General features: G+C 41.5%; 1 protein-coding gene across 1 annotated transcript; it reads left to right on the forward strand.

The window, feature by feature from the left end:
- The first annotated feature begins 431 nt into the window (after positions 1-431).
- Positions 432-19,123, forward strand: LOC115360874 (cytochrome P450 2F2-like). Its single transcript, XM_030054050.1, has 11 exons — positions 432-593; positions 2,616-2,778; positions 3,099-3,251; positions 3,465-3,625; positions 12,027-12,095; positions 12,772-12,876; positions 13,733-13,871; positions 14,026-14,111; positions 14,274-14,375; positions 14,628-14,769; positions 18,469-19,123. The coding sequence occupies exons 1-11, from the start codon at positions 432-434 to the stop codon at positions 18,654-18,656; spliced, it is 1,470 nt and encodes a 489-aa protein (XP_029909910.1). The 3' UTR covers positions 18,657-19,123.
- Positions 19,124-20,754: the final 1,631 nt, after the last annotated feature.

Here is a 20,754-nt window from a genome sequence, read left to right on the forward strand (position 1 = left end):
GAGGCTGATGCTGTTTCTACCCTCCATCTTTGGCCAGCAGAATGACACAGCAGGATGTAAACTTTTACACATCTGGCACAACTATAAGGTACAGAAGAACATTATGGTAACAAAAAAATAATTCTGACAAAAGCCAGAATCCAGATTTTTGAAAAAAGTCAGAATTCTGAGGAATTCTGAGAAATTCAGAATTCTGAGAAAAAAAGTAAAATAATACATTTGCATAAAAAGATAATGTCCAGATTGAACGATCTAACTACATCTCTCAGTTGATAAATAAACAGTCACAGTGAGTGGAGTAATTCAATGTTTTTAAAAAAAAAAAAAAAAAGAGTGGGTGGAGAGCAAAGTAAGCCATTAGCTTTGGCCACACCAGGATATAAGTGCAGTCATATAGGGAAGCTTCCCAGTCCAGCTGAATCCATTTCACCATGTTGGGTTCCCTCATGCTGCTATGGATCTGTGTTTGCTTGTTGTGTCTCCATCTCAAAAATCAGAGGCCCAAGAACTTCCCACCTGGACCCACTCCCCTCCCCATATTCGGGACCATATTCAGCCTCAGTCTACAGAACCCCTTGAAGGACTTTGAAAGGGTAAGTAAAACCTTAAAATGGACCTTGATATATTTAAATACATATATGTTCTGAACATGCCAGTATGCCAGTGAATTCTTAGATAATGGAAGTCATTTTAAGGTTATTAGTGCTGAAATCCTCTGAAGGTGTTTGTTTTTCTTTTGATGTCTAGCAGCAGTACACAGATTTTTCTGAGTTGAGCTAATAACGTGTAATTATTATAAGCCAAACGTTGCAGGTATGCAGCAGGTTGCTATTCTGCTGTAGAGTATGGAAACCAACTGAAATGCTGTTTCACTTTGCTGTAGTTGTTGCCAGAGTTCAGGTTTCAATACAGATAGTGTGAGTATATGCAAATACAGCATGCTAAAGTCGACTTGTTTGAAGGTTCTATTCAACTGAATGATCAGTAGACTAAAAAACACAGCAATGCAGTGAAAACCACTCTGGTTATTCGGAAAACAAGTTTCCCAAAGTGTATGCTGTTGAAGGTCAATTTTTGGTTGTGATTACATAACAGCAGATTTCTCTGTGCTTATCTGTTTGTGGTGCACTTTGACCACATATGGACAAATGTACTGTTTTCCGAGTTCAAAGGGGGCAGGTGCACCTGTACCTTTGCCAGTCACAAAGTACTCACCATCCCCGTTATGTTTTTTCTGACCACACAATATACTTTATTTAATATGTGTAATGTATTGTATCTCATGTTTGGTTAGGCCACTGAATAGCCTTATGTTTTGACTGCACTTATAGTAAGGGCTTTTAGTAGGTTTGACTAGGGGTGCCACACACTGTCAGTGAGTATGTGGCCTGAAGTGAGTATGTTGGGCTGAAAAGCTCTCGCCCATGGGTGCTAGCAAGAGGCAGGATTAGGGGGCCTCACCTGTGGCTGTGCTGGATATATGCATGTAGGATGTATGTAAATGTGCTGCTGCGAAGCTGCAATCCCATGGCCCACCATGCAAGTGGAGATAACCAGAATCTTGCTACACTGGGGAAAAGCTGCCCAAGGTGAAAAAGATAGGAAAACAGCCCCTTCACATCTTCCGTGAACACCTGGATGAGCTGGCCACTACATGGCGAGTCCAGCCGTACAGACAAGCACCCCACCCCTAACCCAGATGACTGCATCACAGAGGCAAAACTGTGGGAAGAAATTTGCATTATTACCTACCACTGTCTTCATGTCCATAAGGTGGCGGTCCAGGCCATGGGCAGGGCAATGGACTTGATGGTCCTACAAAGAACCAGGGGGCAATACCATCAACCAACCCTCCTTCCCCTACTATGGACTATGAATATGCCGGTGATATACATCCATAGCTGTCATTTGAACCTACAGACACGAGTAAATAAGCTTCATTATTGCACAGTTGCCTATCTGACATAAACAGCTGGATGTCCCCAAACTTGAAACAAAACAAATTCCACCACTCCTTGCCCCTCTCACTCCAACATAAGGTCAGCTACATAAAATGTTTGTTACTCTGGACTGTAACTTGAACCTGGAGCAGCATGCAAAAACGTAGTCCAGTTTTGTTTTTATCAACTAAGGAATATTCCCAAAATTAAATCAGTTCTGTCCTACAACAACACAGAGAAAATCATACATGCTCTTATATCCTCCCGTCTTGATTAATTGAATGCCTTGTTTAATACTCAAGCTGCGGAGCAGCTCCAATTGGTTCAAAGTTCAGCAGCCAGACTACGTGCTTTTACAATCTATTTTAAAGTGTTTTTAATTACATGTAAGGCTTTGAATGATCTGGTGCCAGAGTATATAAATGAGCCCATTACACCTTACAGTCTGAACAGGCCCCTCAGGTCTGCCAGTCTGGGTCTTTTGTTTTTTACCTGGACTTTTTTTTTTTTTTTTTTTTTTACCTGGAATAGATAGAAGACCCAGACGGGGTCTAGGGTGGTCAAACATTTGCAGCACTGGTTACTTGGCTCTGGAATAGCCGTCCAATGAGCATCAGGTCAGCAGGCTCTGTGGCTGCATTTAAACGTTGTCTTAAAACTTTTGATCTTCCCCAGTTGAGGAAACACTACGGCGATGTCTACAGCCTGTTCATTGGTCCCACACCGGTGGTGGTAATCAATGGGTTGCAAGCCATGAAGGAGGCATTGGTGACCAAGGGTGCTGACTTCGCTGGACGACCCCAAGACCGCATGGTCAATGACGTCACTGAGAGGAAAGGTAAGGAAGCTATTAATTCACAGAGCAATTCTGTGTAGACTCAAAAGAACTTACACACTTTTGCCCATGGTACCTTCATTAAGTAAACAGATTTCACGCCAGTCATCCCAGGGTAAGGTATCCCCTTTTTTAAAATAGGCAAAAGGTAGGTAGATAGGTACGTAGGTCAGTAGGTAGGGGACAATACCTGATTAAAGCCACATGTTCATGGTTCACTGATAAATTAAGAGAAAACGATACACCCTGATTTTGGTAAAATTTTGGTTTTGATAGTACATCCATATGCAAATAGGCTCTTTGTGTCACCACACCAATTATAGGAGTGATTCTGGCAGACTATGGTCCAGCATGGAGGGAGCACCGCCGCTTTGCTCTAATGACACTGAAGAACTTTGGTCTGGGGAAACAAACCATGGAAGAGAGGATTCTGGGAGAAATACAACACATCATGGAACCACTAGAAAAAAGTGTTGGTATGATACCTGTGGTATGCAGTACTGTTCCTCATACAGCTGGAATGGTCAACATACAGTATATGACAATAGATCCTTAAAGGACCATACGAGTGATTTTGCATATTTACTCTGTAATGTTAGATTACAAGTCTAAATCACTGCAACAATGCAGTTAGTTCATTTTGCCACATTGTTGCACCTTTGACACTGTTTACATGATCCCTTTCACAGGTAAAACCCTGAGTCCTCGCATTATGTTCCATAATGCAGCTTCCAACATCATCTGCCAGGTTCTATTTGGTACACGCTACAAATACGATGATGAGTTCATCAAGCTGATTGTTCGTTTCTTCACTGAGAATGCCAAGATAATCAACGGACCCTGGGCTACAGTGAGTCACAGCAAAGGAATAAGTTTAGCTCACAATTATCAAGAATATTGCTTTCATAGTAATTTTAAGTAAAAATGAATGTGTGTCAGATGTACTGGACCAGGTAAAAGACCTGCAGTATATACAGTACATTCAGAAAGTATTCAGACCCCCTTTACTTTTTTTTCACTTTTGTTATGTTGCAGCCTGATGCTACAATCATTTAAATTAATTTTTTCTCTCATTAATCTACACTCAGTGTCCTATAATGATAAAGTGAAAACAAAATTTTAGAATTTTTTGCAGATTTATTAAAATACTTATGTATACTTGATGTGATAATTCAGTTTTTCCTTTACAACAACACTTGAAATTTTGCTCAAATGCCTCCCATTTCTCTTGATTGTTGCTGACATGTTTCTACACCTTGATTGGAGTCCACTTGTGCTAAATTGAATTGATTGGACATGGTGACAATGACATGACAGTTGACAATGCATTATCAGAGCAAAAACCAAGCCATCACGTCAAAGGAACTGCCTGCAGAGCTCAGGGACAGGGGAAGGCTACAAAAAAAGTCTGCTGCACTGAAGGTTCCCAAGAGCATAGCGGCCCCCATAATTCTCAAATGGAAGAAGTTGATTGAAGGACTAGAGGGTGTTGTGAACATCACTGACGACTTGCTTGTGTGGGGAGACTCCATTGAGGAGCATGACCACAGACTGAGACAGGTGTTGGAAAGAGCAAAGGAGTACAATCTCAAACTTAACAAAAACAAGTGTTTCATCAGAACAAAGGAAATCAAATACATGGGGCACACACTCAGCGCCAGTGGACTGAGACCAGCTGAGGAAAAAATGAGAGCTGTGATAGAGCTGCCACCCCCACAGACCAAGCAGGAGCTGCTGAGGTTCATGGGGATGATTCAATATCTCTCCAAGTTCATACCCAACTCCTTTAAGGAAGCTGCTTGAAGGTGACACAGAGTGGCACTGGGAGGAAACCCAAAAGAGGTCAGTTGACGCTAGCTCAGAAGGCATCGGAGCAGTTATCCTGCAGGACGGACAACCAGTACCTTATGGGTCAAGGGCACTCACTGACTGCCAGCGCAGGTACGCGCAGATTGAAAAAGAGCTGCTAGCCATTGTCTACGGATGTGAGAAATGCCATCAGTATGTTTATGGAAAAGACATTCAGGTTGAGAGTGACCATAAGCTGCTGGAAAGCATCTTTAAAAAGCCTTTACACTAAATTCCTATGAGGCTTCAGATGATCATGCCTTAAAGTCACCTATCGGCCAGGCAAAGAACTTCATATCGCAGACACTCTGAGTCGAGCATTCCTCAAAGAGCAGAGAGAAGACCTGCTGGAGAAAGACTTAGAGGTGAACATGGTTACATCTCAGGTACCAATGTCAGAGGAAAAGCTGCAAAAATTCAGAACAGCAACAGCCGAGGATCCAGAAATGCAGCTGCTAAAAGACATATCATTAAGGGCATGGCCAAATGAAAAAAGTGCAGTGCCAAAAGCAAGGGCGCACATTTCCCTTAGACATTGGGGGGGACACATTTAGTGGGGGGTCAGGGGGTCCTCCCCCTGGAAATTTTGAGCATCTTACATTTAATTTCCTGCATTCTGGTGGATTTTTATGCATCAGTTTACTAGGAAAATAGGCCTATATTTCATAAAATGTAAAGGGAAAACAACATTCAGCTAAGCTAGCCAAGTAAACACCATGGCCTCTATTTTCCCGACGCAGCGCAGGGTGGCGCAGTGAGGCACACCGCGCAAACCTATTTTTGATCAGCGCACCCATGAGGCGCACAGTTTCATATTTTCGCAGACCGAGGTGCACTGAGATGGGAGTGGCGGCGCAGCAGGGGGAGGTGCGGACAGATTCAGCTTGGCGCAGTGGCATTTTCGTGCCAAAAAGCTTCGCCGAGGTGCGCCAAAAGCTCGCCATCTGAAACCACGTCTACTTTCAGCGCAAGGCGCAGCGGGGCTGGCGCAGTGGAAGTTTGGCTGACAGGCGGGCAGTGCGCACACGTCACCACAACCTCACAGATTGTCAGGCACAGTAACAACGCAATAAATACCCACAAAAACCACAATTCAATGCTACTATCTCAATCAGCACATAAATTTATCTCCATATCGACTGTCCCGTCACAACTGATGTCAGATCAAAGGAGATTGGCACCGTTTGGCAGCGTAATGAAAACCCAACCTGATCACCTGTCAGTCAAACAATGTATCCAGTACGGTGATGTCTTTTTTCCAGTCATGGTGTCTGGCGCTGCTCCTGTTAACAGTTCTTCTTCAATATATATAAATATTCCACTCTGGGTTTCCAGTAATCACCGGACTTTGACTGGTAAAATCTGCCAAAGTCCGGAAATTTTTAAATGTCCAGTGAAAATATTCCCTCTAAGCACAATTTGAATTTTATTATTATTTTATTATTTTTAAAACAGTCAATTCCCACGAAATTTTATTTATTTATTTTTCTTAAAAAATAGCCTGCGTGATCCCTGTCTCCAGTGTGCCGGAGAGGGAGAGAGAGAGGCTTTTCTCTGCAGAACCGGATCAAAACAGCGCAGCGAAGTCGCCTGGGGGAGAACAAGGTCACAAGACTGATGCGCATTGCAAGTTGTGGAGAGACACTTGAGACTTTGGATTTTAATTCAGCTGCTGAATTAAGCTTTTATTGCATCTATTGGATTTCAAGTTGGCAGCACGCCGCGTTATTAAAATGGTATGAGCCAGTTTTTTTTTTTGTTTGTTTGTTTTTTTTTTTTGGTTATTTTGTTGTATTTTTTTTGGCAAATTGTAGTTGCAATTGCTTCCAATTGTATGCAATGTTCATGTTAAAAGAGCACAGGCTTGTGCAATATTTATTTATTTTAGACGTTACGCACATGAGTCAATTGATGGCACTTATTTTATTTGATATAGCCTACTTTTCAATAAAAAGATTACGCTATAAATTGACATGCCTCAATATCATTCTTATATAATATATATTATATATAATTTTAAGCTCAATCAATTCAGATAATATTTGACTGGAATTTCAAACATTTGTCCGGTAAATTGAAAACCTGCTGGTCACGTTGTCCAGTGCCAATTTTTTTCCAGGGGGAACCCCTTATTCCACACAAATCGAAAATGTAAAATGCATCGCTTCCTTGCCAGACACTGGACGTTTAGAACAGCAAATGTAAAAGCTTTACTGGATTTTGTTTACTCTCTAGTGTGCTGTTGCATCAGTAAGTGATGGATAGAAAGTTGCAAATCAAACATGTATTTATATGAATATGGCGAGGATTATCCTTTGAGGTAAAAACATTCATTAAAAACGGGGGCTTCACAGTTAAATTTGCTCGTAAAAATCAATAACTTTAACAGGTAGCTAGTTAGTTAGTAGTTATTATCTTGTGGGAACAAGTTATTTATCTTGTGCGCACTATGAACTATACTATACTCATGCGTCTCTAACGACTTCGGATGCAAACAGCAACCATATAATGGAGAAAACTAAGCTAATCAAGTTTTATTTTCATCTTGGAATGCTGTTTGCTGTTTGAATCGGAAGTCGTTGGTTCATAGTGCGCACAAGATAATTATCTTGTGCGCACAAGAAAAAAAAAACAAAAACTTTTGGGACTTTAGGGGCTCTGTAAGTTTGAACATTTTTTTTTTTTTTTTTTTTTTTTTCTCAAAGGTGAGGGAGACGGCAAGGGAGAGCATTGCTGCTCGGGTCAGTGCGTGAGTTTAAATGGAGTCCGTTGCAATCACAATAATATTACAGGGGAAAACTGATTGAATTGTAGCCTATTAATTTATTTCATTTACGTGCAATCCCGCGGGGGAGAAACTTGGCAGCAGCTTAAGATGAAATATAAAAACACTGTTCAAACAGGTAAAACATCTATGCGCGGTCTTATAACCATCTCCCGACATTTAATTCTGTGAGCAGTAACACTGCACCTTCATCATGCCTGACTAATTTATCAAACATAACTTCATTTTTCAAAAAACGTGATCCAATTGAGGCTGCCAACAAACGGAAACGTGTTCAGAAAAAATATATTAATACACCGTGAAAAAAGCAGCTACTCTATCGCTGAGGATCGATCAAAGACGAAAGCCGGCCTACCGTCTACACAGCCATTGACATAAGGCATGCAGCGCAAGAGGGGGTGCCAAAGTAAAAATGGTATGGTCCAAGCATAGGGGTGTAAGGTTTTTTGGAAAACAATTATGAACGATTTTACAAGTGTTTTGTCACTCTGTATTGTTATATTACCTGTATTAGTAAGGGGTTTGTATCTCATGATATTTTTTTTGGGGGGGACAAATTTATCTTTTATAAATATTGGGGGGGACTTGTCCCCCCTGACCCCCCCTAAATTTACGCCCTTGGCCAAAAGAAATTCAACCCTATTGGGTTGAAGAAATGCTTAGCAAATCCATGAGTCACACTTAGGGATTGTTAAGTGCAAAGAAAGGGCCAGAGATGTTCTGTATTGGCCACATATGTCATTACACATTGAGGAGGCGGTATCACAGTGTGCCATTTGCAACGAAAACAGGAACAATCCAAGGGAGCCTTTACTCTCACACCCAGTACCAGGCAGACAGTGGGAAAAAGTAGGGACCGATCTCTTCCACTTCAGAGGATCTGAATTTCTGCTATGTGTGGATTATTTCTCAAAGTTCCTGGAAGTCACAAAGTTGAAAGACATTACCAGTGGCAGTGTCATACTTGCACTGAAATCAGTGTTTGCAAGACATGGCATTCCTGACGTTGTCATCTCAGATAATGGTCCGCAGTATGCCAGTGCTGAGTTCAAAGACTTTGAAGAAAGCTGGGAATTTAGACACATCACATCTAGCCCCGGTCATGCCCAGTCAAATGGTCAAGCAGAAAGGACAGTACAGACTATTAAAAATCTGCTGAAGAAATCTGAGTGTAATGGTGACCCCTACATTTCGCTGTTGGAATATCGCAACACACGACTGGAAGGTGTTGGATTATCGCCTGCACAGCTATTGATGGGACGGCGGCTGAAAAGTAAACTACCAACCTCAACCTCATTGCTTACTCCAGAGAGAGCAGTTCAGGTACGCAGGCAGTTGAGAGAAAGACAGGAGAAAAGCTCTACTTCGACAGACAAACAAGGACACTGCCTGACCTGCTACCGGGAGAAAATATCAGGGTGCAAAGAGGAGAAACATGGAAGCCAGCCGTGGTCCTGCACAAACATGAGCAACCGCGTTCTTTTGTGGTTCACACACCAGATGGGAGGCTGTACAGGAGAAACAGAAGGTGTCTGCGGAAAACGGACGAGAAAACCTGTCATTCTACCACTGAACAGAACATCGATCTGAACAAAGACACATGGATGAAAGACTGTGACACGAGAGACAAACAAGCAACACACACATGTTCATCTGAGCACACAGTCATTGCAGACAAAAAAGAGACACCTGATGAACACTCTCAAACACTCCCATATCAAACCAGATCTGGTAGACAAGTAAAAGTGCCATGTAGATACAGAGAGTAGGTTTAGCAAATCCCTATGACATTAAGGTGTCTTGTTTTTCTGTTTAAGATGTAATGCTGTAAGAGTTTTGAATTTACAGGGAAGTCTCAGTTAAGGTTATGTTATTAGCAGTTTGTAACATTCACAATATGAAAAAAGGAGTAAATCTTGTGTTTTGAAATAAGACATGTTTTCAGTTAAGCTTAAACTTAAATGGACCCTTCTAAAAAAAAAAAGAAAAAAAAAAAAAAGGATGTAATGTAATAGGCGTTTGTGCCTTGCAGGTATCCGTAGCTGCCGATGTATGTAAGACGGAAGTGGAAGTGTGTTGTTGTTGTTCTGGCATGTCAGCATGTGGCTGTAAGTTTATGAATGAGCCAGTAAAAGTTATGTTCACAGTGAAGCTCGGGTGTCAAGCCTCATCCATATAACACCGCCGAATGTGATGTTATACAACCGTACGTACTTGAGCCCGACTCTGATCCCGAACCACAGACGAAACCCGGCATTGTATTGCTATGGTGATGGCGGCACACATGGATGCAGCAGCCCCTCCAGGGATCAGCGAGAATTAATGTTTTAAATGTTTTGCTTAACTCAGACGCTCAGTTGCATAACCTACAGCTGAGAGACTTTACTAAACATCAGGGTAAAGCATGCTGCAAGAAATGAGGCACTCTGCTTTGATGTGGACACACTACGCCAGCACAGGATTTTACCTGTGTCTACACCGGCAGCCACCAGGGAGAGGAGGAAGCGCAAGCGGAGCGAACGTAAACAAAGGAGGCGCAAGAGAGCTGGGATCCACACTAGGCTAAAGGCTAAAGGCTAGAGGCTAGAGGCTACAGGCTACAGGCTAACCCCTCCAGACCAGCAGTACCATCGCTCTTGCTCTCTAATGTTCGCTCCCTCGACAACAAGCTGGATGAGCTACGCTTGCTGAGAGACACCCGCAGGAGAGAGACTGCTGTGTGCTTGCTTTTGCGGAGACAAGGCTCCATGGAAACATCCCACCCCTGCAGGAGTATAGCACTGAACATTGTCAGAGACCCCTCTCCCCCGCTCCACAGATACTTTGAACTGCTGCCATCAGGCAAACGGTGAAAAGCAAAACCACCAGAATGCACAACAGCTTCCCCCAGAAAGCTGCCAGACTTTTAAACTGCTGACTTTACCCATCAGTCGGGGATCCCAAGTGAGAAACGCTATCTCATTTTGTGTGCACTACTGCTGTATGTGCAGCTTAATGACAATAAAGCTTGATTTGACTTGATTGTGTTGGGTTGATAAAACAGTCAGCGCTGAAATGAGCGCAACAGACGAGCAAATTTGGACTAAAACCCGTGAAACCAGGACCCTGAGCGTGATGTTATACAACCATATGATCCCGAACCACAGACAGCAGAAGAAACCGAACCACCTCAAATCCGTTTATTACAAGATGTTTCAGAATGGTAAATTATTTTTGTTAAATATGTTGTAAATATGTTGTGAACTTGTTGCCCTGGGAGCGGAGGGGTACTGGCTAAGTTTGCTAGCTTGGTAGCTTGTTGCCTGGGGACGCAGACGCTGTGGGCGGAGTCACTGACGCCAGAACAGACACTGACGTCACAACTTCAAAGAAGTGCAATCCACTCGTTTTACACGGACAGTTTCAAAAAACGCGCTGTGTGCACTTCTCCATTTATCATAGGTTTAATGCATGGGACAGTATTTATGTGGCCCCAAGACCTTCCCTATCACACAAAAACAATGAAAATTGCATTTTTAAGGCCATGGGGCCTTATTAGAGAAAGTACTTGTCCACTGAGTTCATTCTTCTAGGAATCGGTATGATAACCAATCAAAGCAACTTCTCTGGCTGATCATACCAAAGAGTAGTTTGGATTTAGGACAGGTACTTGAATGTAATAATGTAACTACACACCAACAATTACAATGTTGTGGGGCAGCAAATCTTACCAGATTAGGGATCGATTTTCCAACCATAAAAAACGCCGGACAACTGACATGACTTTAGACACTTTAATACAAAACTACAATTACTGACGACTTACTACTACACTTACTACTACTAAGCATGAGTTAAGTGAATTACTGTGATACAGGGTTATATACAGACAACCATAGAAGCATGAATAAATGAAATGACGACAGAAATGAATGAAATGATGACAGAAATGAGAAACTCTATGCCAGTTTAAGCATAGAGTTGCTGAATAAAAGTCAATTACTCTATTAGAAGGCACACAGATTGGATGAAAACCGTAAGCTGATAAAACAGTAACAAGGTTATGAGTGAGGAATACCTGTATACCTGGAAGCAGCACTACGGGAGTTGAACATACTTTGAGATGGTCAGAAATACGAGAGCCAATTGCGCCCCACATTAGGAATGTGGGGCTCAAAATTGAGACAAGGGTAACACCCAAGGTCCTACCATGAGATTGTACCTAAGTTTTGAGTCATAGAGGCTTGATGTGACAATAGTTTCTCACATTGTGTCTTTGCGCTTATCATTAATATGTCTTTAGTTGGGTTTTTTTCCCAGCAGAAAAAAGTAATTGTGTCATCCAAGAATTGAGACCTGAAATGGACCTAGTTAGGGTGTCTGAAGAGGTTAGTTTGTGTAGTGTACCTGAGCTGTACATTTGGGTATTGTCTGCATAGAAGTGTGTATACCAGAAGTCTACTATGTCCATGAATGAATATTCCTGGATGCACCATGTACAGACTAAAATAGGTTCAAGGTCCCTATTAAAGCAGTAAACTGATGGCTAACTCATCTGTTCAGTGTTCTTCTTCCTGCCAGGAGGAAGAGGCTGCATGAGCAGGGGTACATAAAACTAACAGTTTATCTCCCCTTATAGCTGTATGATTCTCTTCCCATGATCCGTCATTTGCCGCTGCCCTTCAAGAAGGTCTTTGAGAACTATGAGGTATGTTCACTAGGCCTAGCAAACATCATTGATTTTACATTGAGTGGGCACTGAATAAAATTAACTAATAACAAGACTTCATCAATTTTGTAACGAATGCTGTTGAATTCCATTTTAATTCATCTGTTTCAGACATAGTGAACCTTTTCAAGATGGATTTTTGACGTATCAAGTAGTAAATTAAAAGTAATATTAAAGTGAATATGCTGATCAAACCAAGAAAAACAATTTTGCTACAAAGAACAAAGGGTCAGTCTTTAAGATTAAAATGACTAATGTTTGTAATTTGCTCGCTGGGTCGTCACTATTGCACACCTGTCTGGCCAGGACGGGGACTTCTCTCTCTGTGATCCCTCTCAAAATTTCTTACATTTTTCCCTTTTCTAGCCCGCTATGAGGATTAAGTCAGGGGGTGTTGTCCTGTTTATGTTAAACATTTGGGCCTGTAATGTCCTTTGAGACTGTAAACAGGTGATACTGGTCTTTAAATAAACCTGATCTTGAAAAGTTTTTGGACATCATAAACAAATCCACTAGAATTGTTCCTATTTTTTTTTTTATATTTTTCTAACCTACAATAAAACATAACCAACCCAGAATAAAAATCATTAACTTGTAGTATTAATTTGAGTGGTGGTACTGTGGAATTAATGTATTTACCATAATTTTTCCTCAGAGTTGTCAGAAACTTGCAAGTCCTCTGTTAACTGAGCACAAGAAAACCAGAGTCCCTGGAAAACCACGAGACTTATTAGACTGCTACTTGGATGAATTGGATAAGGTGTGTCTGTGCATGAAGCAATAATGTATCACTGTACCTGTCTGTCTGTCAATTCTGTCCACCACACAAGTCAGATACGGTTTTACCCAGGCATTAATGAACCAAGAGGGATCAGATAGGCATTGAGCGCGTTTACATGCACACCATATTCCGGTATTATTCGGAATACTCACAATATTCCAGTTGCGCACGAGTCATGTAAACACGCACCGAACCCGATTAAGGTCATATTCCAGTTGGAGAATATTCTGAATAAGACCCCTGGCAAATGCCTGTTCCAACCGGAATATTGAGGCATGTAAACACCTTAGTCGGAAAATGCCCCGAACCGGAATATTCAGTTACGTCTGCGCATGCTTAATTCACAATGAATCCTGGGGCATCTTTGTTGCTATGGTTACTGCAAGTGGGGAAAACGAAATGGCGAACAGCAGCAAGAGTCAGCATTTTTGGAGTGAGGACCAGACACCTATACGCGTACTGCTGCCCCCCACGGCTGAGTGTCGCATTACGTAAGAGGGTGGAATACGCCAAAACACGGGAACGTACCAAGTAACATGTAAATGGAATATTCCAGTTGTCGCATCGCAGTTACCTTAACCGGAATATTGACCCGAATCAGAATATGGCTTACAAACTAACAACCACCGCCGTTAGACTAAACCTCATTGGTTTCTGCGGCTGAGGAGGGAGGGGCAGCAGTCAATCGAACACACCGGTTACATTCCCTTAAAATTAGAGCCATACATTAGAGCAATGCAGCCTAATTGCCCACAATGATTCAGCAATCCCAGGTAGAGACAGAGACTTCAGATAAAAATGAAGACACACCAGAAGTCTCTTCTTGTCTTTCCAGAGAGGTGATGAGGGCTCTTCTTTTTCGGAGAGCCAGTTGATCTCTTATGCTCTGGACATTTACTTTGCTGGGACTGACACAACGTCCAACACCCTGCTCACTGGCTTCCTCTACCTCATGACCCACCCACACATACAGGGTATTTGTCTGTCCTTCTATAAATTTTGTCTGCCTTTTTCTGGTGTATCTTTGCTTTATCTCATTGTCATTTATTAATCTGCCATTTTACTTGTGCTTTTATTTTTGCCATCTATCTAACCATCTATTCTTCCATCTATGCTTTTGTCTCTCAGAGCGTTGCCAGCAAGAGATAGACTGTGTGTTGGATGGGAAGGACCAGGCCAGTTTTGAAGACAGACACAAGATGCCCTACATACAGGTGATTATTATTATTATTATTAGAAATCAGATCTGGTTGTGAGCATAGTGAAGCTGGGTTTCAACTATAGTTATGCTAGCCCCGAAACAGGACCCTATATAATGTAACTGATGTATTAATCGTCATTTGTGTCCCAGGCTGAATAATGGCTATTCCATGCAGGCTGTGATCCATGAGATGCAGAGGATTGCTAACACTGTTCCTCTGAGTGTCCCACACTGCACCACTAATGATACAGAGCTCATGGGATACTCTATACCAAAGGTAAGAGCTAACTGCTGCATCACAGCTTCACATACCCATAATTTTAAGGGATACACATAAAGCCCCATATAGAACACAAAAACAGATCTAAACACGTCATTTTAGAGGCACTGAATAAGGAACTGAGATGATGATTAGTTCACTCTGAATATTAGTGTCAGTGTGAAGATCAGGTTACAGTGCCTACAGAGTTTCAGGCATGAACTTGCTAATTTCTGCCTCCATCTTTTGGGTATCCCATATTCTCCTCAGGGCACTTTGATCATCCCTAACCTGACCTCTGTGTTGAGCGAAGAGGGACAGTGGAAATTCCCTCATGAATTTAACCCTGAAAACTTCCTCAATGACCAGGGAGAGTTTGTCAAGCCAGAAGCCTTCTTGCCTTTCTCTGCAGGTATGAGAGCACAATCATCAGAGGACAAAACTATTGAGAGATAAAAGCTATTTGCAGAACATGCACGAAAGTATGAACTGTGCTTTTATCTTATGTATCTTTCTATCTATTCATGTGTTTATTTGTTTCTGATGGATGAAATACGAAGACAGAAGAAATAATGTTTCCCTGCTGAGATGTTTTTCACCATTTGTATGAATCTATCGACTGACACATGATTACCATATAACTTTAACAGGCATCACCAAAACTAACATGATGTCTAGGTGTGAATCACTAACAGAAATTTAACTAGCACCAAAGCCTCTACAACTGAGAAGCTTCTCAGATGAGTAGCAAAACAACTTCAATCTCGCCCAGTCTAGGTGTCTTTGGCTATGTTTTCACAGCCAGTAAAGAGTGGATTAGATCTGACTTTTTCCTCAAATGTAACACAGATCTGTTTTTTTATTGTTTTGCTTTGTTTTGTTTTGTTTTGTTTTTCCAGTGTGAACGGCGAAAAACCACGTGAATCTGATGTTTTCAATTCTGATTTGGACCACTTTCATATGTGGTCCCAAATCAGATGTATCTAGGCCCGTATTTACAAAACCTCTTATCTTACCACTAAGAGTACTCTTAAATGTCACTAAAACTTCCTAACTAAGAGTTTCCTCTTCAAAGCTATTCACAAAGCTGCTGAGACCAACTTTTACAAACGAACTTAGACAACTCTTAAGCTAAGAGAAAAGGGCAGGGTTGATCCCGTTGGTGTGGATGATGTCATGTGTCAGGTCAAGTTGACTTACTATGCCTGCAGTGATTGGTTGATAGGAAATGGGTCACTGTGAGTGATCTTATCTTAGAAATACTGCAGAAAGAGGTATTATGATGCTCTTGGAATATTTAAATAAATTATTTATAAAAAATAAATAATGCAGTCTTCTCTGATTAAAAATGAAACAAAGAACAATGTAAAGACCAATCAAGCACATGTTTTGCTAATTGTCAGCAGCCTCTTATGCATCTGTGTCTCGTTAAACAATTAGAAAATATGTACATAAGAAAGCGAAAGCCAAACTGGATGCAAGAACCGCTCCTCCTCCTTGCACAACTTGTGCATGAAAGGAAGGATATCATTAAAGTGAAATTTGGAGCAGGGGTGACATCAAGCTGAAAAAAAGGACCATGGGAACAGATCTGTCTTCAGATCGAGGCAGCTTTCCAACTCATCACCCGGACCACTGACTACTGTTAAAAAAGGTGGTATGCTCTTCAGTCTCAGGCAAAGACAGAGATTGCAGAGTTCAAGTGCCAAACAACTGCAACAGGTAACATATCAGCCACTTATTTTACTCTCTATCATTCAGTATATTTAGCATATGGAAAAGTTAACAATGCTATATTCAACTTTGATACACATCTTCAAATTGTATTAACTTGTGAACTTTTAATTTAAATCTTTATTGCAATTATTAGGAGCAGGCTCTGCACCCAAATCTTTCATCTACCACCTTGTTTTGCACTATTTGTTTGAGAAAATAAAACAAATAACTACTGTAAAAACATGACTGTTTATTTACAATGCCACAAATAAGGTTTTTGAAAAGGCTTGTCAGTGTAGGTAGCAATATGATAATAATATATCGGCGGGAATTTGCTTAGCGTACTAGACCGACAGGACGCAGAGGCATGAGAGGTACACACCATCTGCGTAGCAACTGCGTGCACGCAGCGGCCAGTGTCCGCAGAACGATAAATCGGCCTTTAGAGACTTAGGAGTCCTCTTGACTACCCTTAACTTGTCACCGAGTTAGGAGCTACTTATAGTGCTAAGACACTTTGTGAAATTCTCTTAGCAGAGAAATTTAGGAGTTCTAAAATTAGGACTGACACGCCCATTATTGTTAAGAGCTTCTCCTAAATCGGCAAGATAGGAGCTACTTTTAGCCTTAAAATGTTTTGTGAATATAGGTCCTGATTCCTGCTGAAATGACGTTGTGTAAACATGCAGATCAGAGTTTGTGTGTTTTCTCTCCCACTGAGCACCCTCACATCATTGTCAGAGCATAATGTTTCATTCATTGTGCACACCACTTTGACCACATCAAACTGTTCATGAAATGTTATTCATTGTGATGACATTTTTTGTTATCCAGAGGGATGCTTGCAAAAGTGGGGTCATGGTAAAAATCTGTTCACACTGATGTCAGATACAAATCACAGTCAAGGCAAAAAGATCAGGTTTGAGAAAAAATCTGAATCGGGTCACAGCTGCTGTGTGAACATAGCATTTGACTCACTACTTGCATACATTCACAATGAAAGAACTAGACCTGTGTCGTTGGTGAACGCCAGCAGGGTATATCCCCAAAATGGCCTGAATCTTCAGTGACACCTCATGACTATGTACCTACACAACAATTTCTTTAAAAAAAAAAATTGAATTTAAACTTACTAAGGTCATTGTGTCACTAAAATCAATAGGGTTCTTCATATAGGATACATGAATGTACACAGCAAATTTAAAAAGTTAATTGGGTTATTGGATTCATAGCAAATTCATGTTCAAAGCTATTGTTTAATTTAATTATGTAGGTCGCAACATATACATAATGGTGTTTATGTAGGTTACTGGCTTATAGGGCAAGTCACAGATGTTTCCTCATTTTACTGCTCTGTAATTCCAATTTTGCAGGTATGGAATAAGTTAATGGCCTCTTGGTACAATTAAAAGCAAGGCTAGCCTGGCGTCTGTGAGGCTGTTGTTGAGCCATTTGAACAAATATTCAAAGACAGAGGAGAAGGTTGTCTGTGAGACCTGCTATGTGGTACATATTGAGAACCAGCTCACACTATTTAGGAGGGGGTACAGGGTCCACATGTAGACACAAAAACAGTGCTGAATCGGCACTGAAGTCAAGGACCTTGGCTCATGAGGGGCAGGGTCTTTGAGGTGCAGGGAACTGGATAAAGGGAGCCTTGGATGGGTTTCACACGTCAAGTTAAGCAAGTTAACCTGCATAATTTATTGTATTATGGTTTTGCCCTTCATGTGAATAGGTATAGATGTTTATTAGATATGTATGAGTTTTAGCTGTCATGTTTGTGTCTCTGTATATATGTAACTATGTGAAACTAATTTCAGAAACCTTCTTAGGATGCAGAACAGGTTTGTGAGAAATTGAAGTATTATTTTAACATATATGCACAACACATGCTTTTACAAGATATTCTCAGCCACGGCTTCAGTACATTTTCAGAGGACTGCCTCTTTGTAATGTCCCTAATTTATTAAACGGACACGGGATTTGTTGTCTACACATTTATGATGTCAAGATGTCAATGTCAGCTGCTTGGTGGAGGGTAAAGACAAGTTGCTGTTGTCATGATTGCTGTCTGGCCAAGTGTCTCTCTTCCTGCACAGCTGCTTGCCATCTTTATCAGCACACCAGCCAGTCATCATGCAATCAACGGTCTGCTACTTAAACCCTGCACCAGTTGCCAGTCCCTGCTGGATCATTTAACTGTTCATTCTGCCACGCTGCCTTCAGCTATACCATCCAGCCAAATCACTTCACCTGAGTTTGCCATCCTGGTTTATCGATTAAATCTGTGTGTTTCCGTCATACCTGCCTTCCTGGTCTGCATTTGGTTTCTGCTACCTTCAGCCCTTGTGACAACTGTAGTTGAATTTGTTTTTATCTTACTTGTTGCCAGGTCCTCGTATGTGTCTTGGAGAGGGTCTGGCTCGCATGGAACTATTTCTCATCTTGGTGACCCTGCTGAGAAAGTTCAAGTTCATCTGGCCAGAGGATGCAGGAGAGCCAGACTACACCCCTGTCTTTGGGGTCACTCTGACCCCCAAACCTTACTGCATGAAGGTCCAACTCAGGGCCACCCAGTGAGGCAGACAGAGATGAGGAAGCATGAAGACGGAAACAAACAAATACAAGAGGGCAATATCCCTCCTGAATTCAGTGCATAATACATTCCATATTTTGACATGTAATTGTCTCTTTAAATTGTTCTTTGTGGATACTGACCTTAAATGGATCGAAATTAGTTGCATTAGTATTGCAAGATATCTAGATCAATGAGCATCAGTGAATTTAATGTAATATGGATAGTATATAGCCAATGTACTTGTCCTATAAATTACTAAAGGTTTTATCTTTTATGATTCTGTAATATACAGTGTAAAGTACTTGTAATTTATGAATCACATAGTGATCTGGATTATCTAGATGATGTGGGAATTTTTTGAAAATCACTGATTTATTCATGTTGAACTGTACAAGCTTGACATAACTGATCTAGTAATGTTGAGACATCTGGTCACCCTATGTTAAAAATATAATAATTTTTGCTTTTCTTCCAAGGATGAAAATTATTTTGGTGATGTTTGTCCATAAACCTTGGCAAGGCTAATGACTCCCATAGACTTGAAGGGCCCTATCTTGCGCCAGACTCCCTAAACCCGTTATTTGCGGATTTAGGGTTGCGCAAGAGGCGTTCCCCCATAAAAGTTGCTATCTTGTGCACCTCCCGCTATCCGCAAAACACCTGCGCTACCCGCTATATTATGCATAGGCGTGTTTTAGGCGTTACGCCAGTTAAACCAATCAGTGTGCCAGGTGCCATTGCCTTTAAGGGCAGGCTGCGCTATCCTAAATCCTAAATCCTAAACCCGCAATGGAGAGAGGGAGGTAGATTTTCTCAGGGATTCTACTGAGGCTAAAGCAAGTTGGCTTTATATACATATTATATATTATATTATAGGCGAGTTAATTCGGGAGGTGGAGCCACATGTGTCCAAGTGGACGTGTCACAAGGTTGTACTGATTGAGTAAAATCCCCGGGTCACACCACACACACACAAGAGGCAGAGGGGGAACTATGTGTAAACTAATTTATTGACAAGGTAGATTGGGCAAATAAAATATTAAAAATAAAAATATAGCACAGCTGCGGGCTTATGATAAAACAATAAAATGTGCTGGCATAAGTGTCCAATTAAAACAGTCTTTCCTCTAAACAGTCTATATGAGTAATATACTCAGTCCATTCCGGCGGCGTCCCGGTATCAGTCCGACCGTGTGCGTGGTGAGGCTCCGTCGGGGCGCGCATTGAAGCCGCCTGGGCGCGCTCTCCTAACAGCCCAAACTTTAGGGATAGCGGATAGCGGGTGGTCCTGACCACCCGCTATCCGCTTTCCCTAAAGTGTGTGCGCAAGATAGCAATTTTGGGGATAGCGCATGAAACACGCCCACGGACACACCTCCGGGCGCAAATGACGGAGTCGGCATAACGGATAGCGGGTAGCGGGTGGCGCAAGATACCATTTAGTATGAGGGACAAAAAATGACAAAACAATAAGTAAATGAATAAATAAATAAATACGCATATAAATATATAAATGCATAAATAATTAAATTAATAAATATTTCTACATTTATTTATTTATTTATTTGTTTTTATTCATGCATTTATTTATTTATTTGTGTATTTATACATTTATTCCTACATTTATTTCTGTATTTATACATTTCCACATTTATTTATTTCTGTATTTCTGTGTCGTATGTTAATAAGGTGGGCGGTTCTTACATTAGTCTTAAGCACGATTGGTTTGTGGGTGTGATCCTATCCACTGCTACTACCTGGACTGGCAGTAGCAGTGGATAGCAGTGGACTAGCTAGCTACTAGGGCATTAACAACGCCAGACTTTTCCACGCCGACTTTTCAATGTCGTCGACGTTACGTCGACCCGTCAACACCGGGAGATTTTTGGGGGGGCTAGCGGGGCTCCAACCGGAGGGAGGGAGGGGTTGTAGTGGAGCACCGACCGGGCGACCGGGGGGGGTTGTGCTGTAGTGGAGCGCCGACCGTGTGTGTAGTCGGACTACTGGAAGTAGTCGGTGGGTGCATGATTTACCACATCATTCGCCAGTGACCTTAAATCACTGACGATGGCTCTCAAAACACTTTCCATTGCGTTTTAC

The sequence above is a fragment of the Myripristis murdjan genome, chromosome 6, assembly GCF_902150065.1.
Source record: "Myripristis murdjan chromosome 6, fMyrMur1.1, whole genome shotgun sequence".
In the NCBI taxonomy this organism is placed as follows: domain Eukaryota; kingdom Metazoa; phylum Chordata; class Actinopteri; order Holocentriformes; family Holocentridae; genus Myripristis; species Myripristis murdjan.

Bases quoted from the DNA above. Each gene is read 5' to 3' on its own strand.
- LOC115360874 (XM_030054050.1), top strand. From the start codon at position 432: ATGTTGGGTTCCCTCATGCTGCTATGGATCTGTGTTTGCTTGTTGTGT. The intron at 3,252-3,464 runs GTATGATACCTG...TCCCTTTCACAG, and splicing joins ACCACTAGAAAAAAGTGTTG to GTAAAACCCTGAGTCCTCGC. The intron at 12,877-13,732 runs GTGTGTCTGTGC...TTGTCTTTCCAG, and splicing joins ACTTGGATGAATTGGATAAG to AGAGGTGATGAGGGCTCTTC.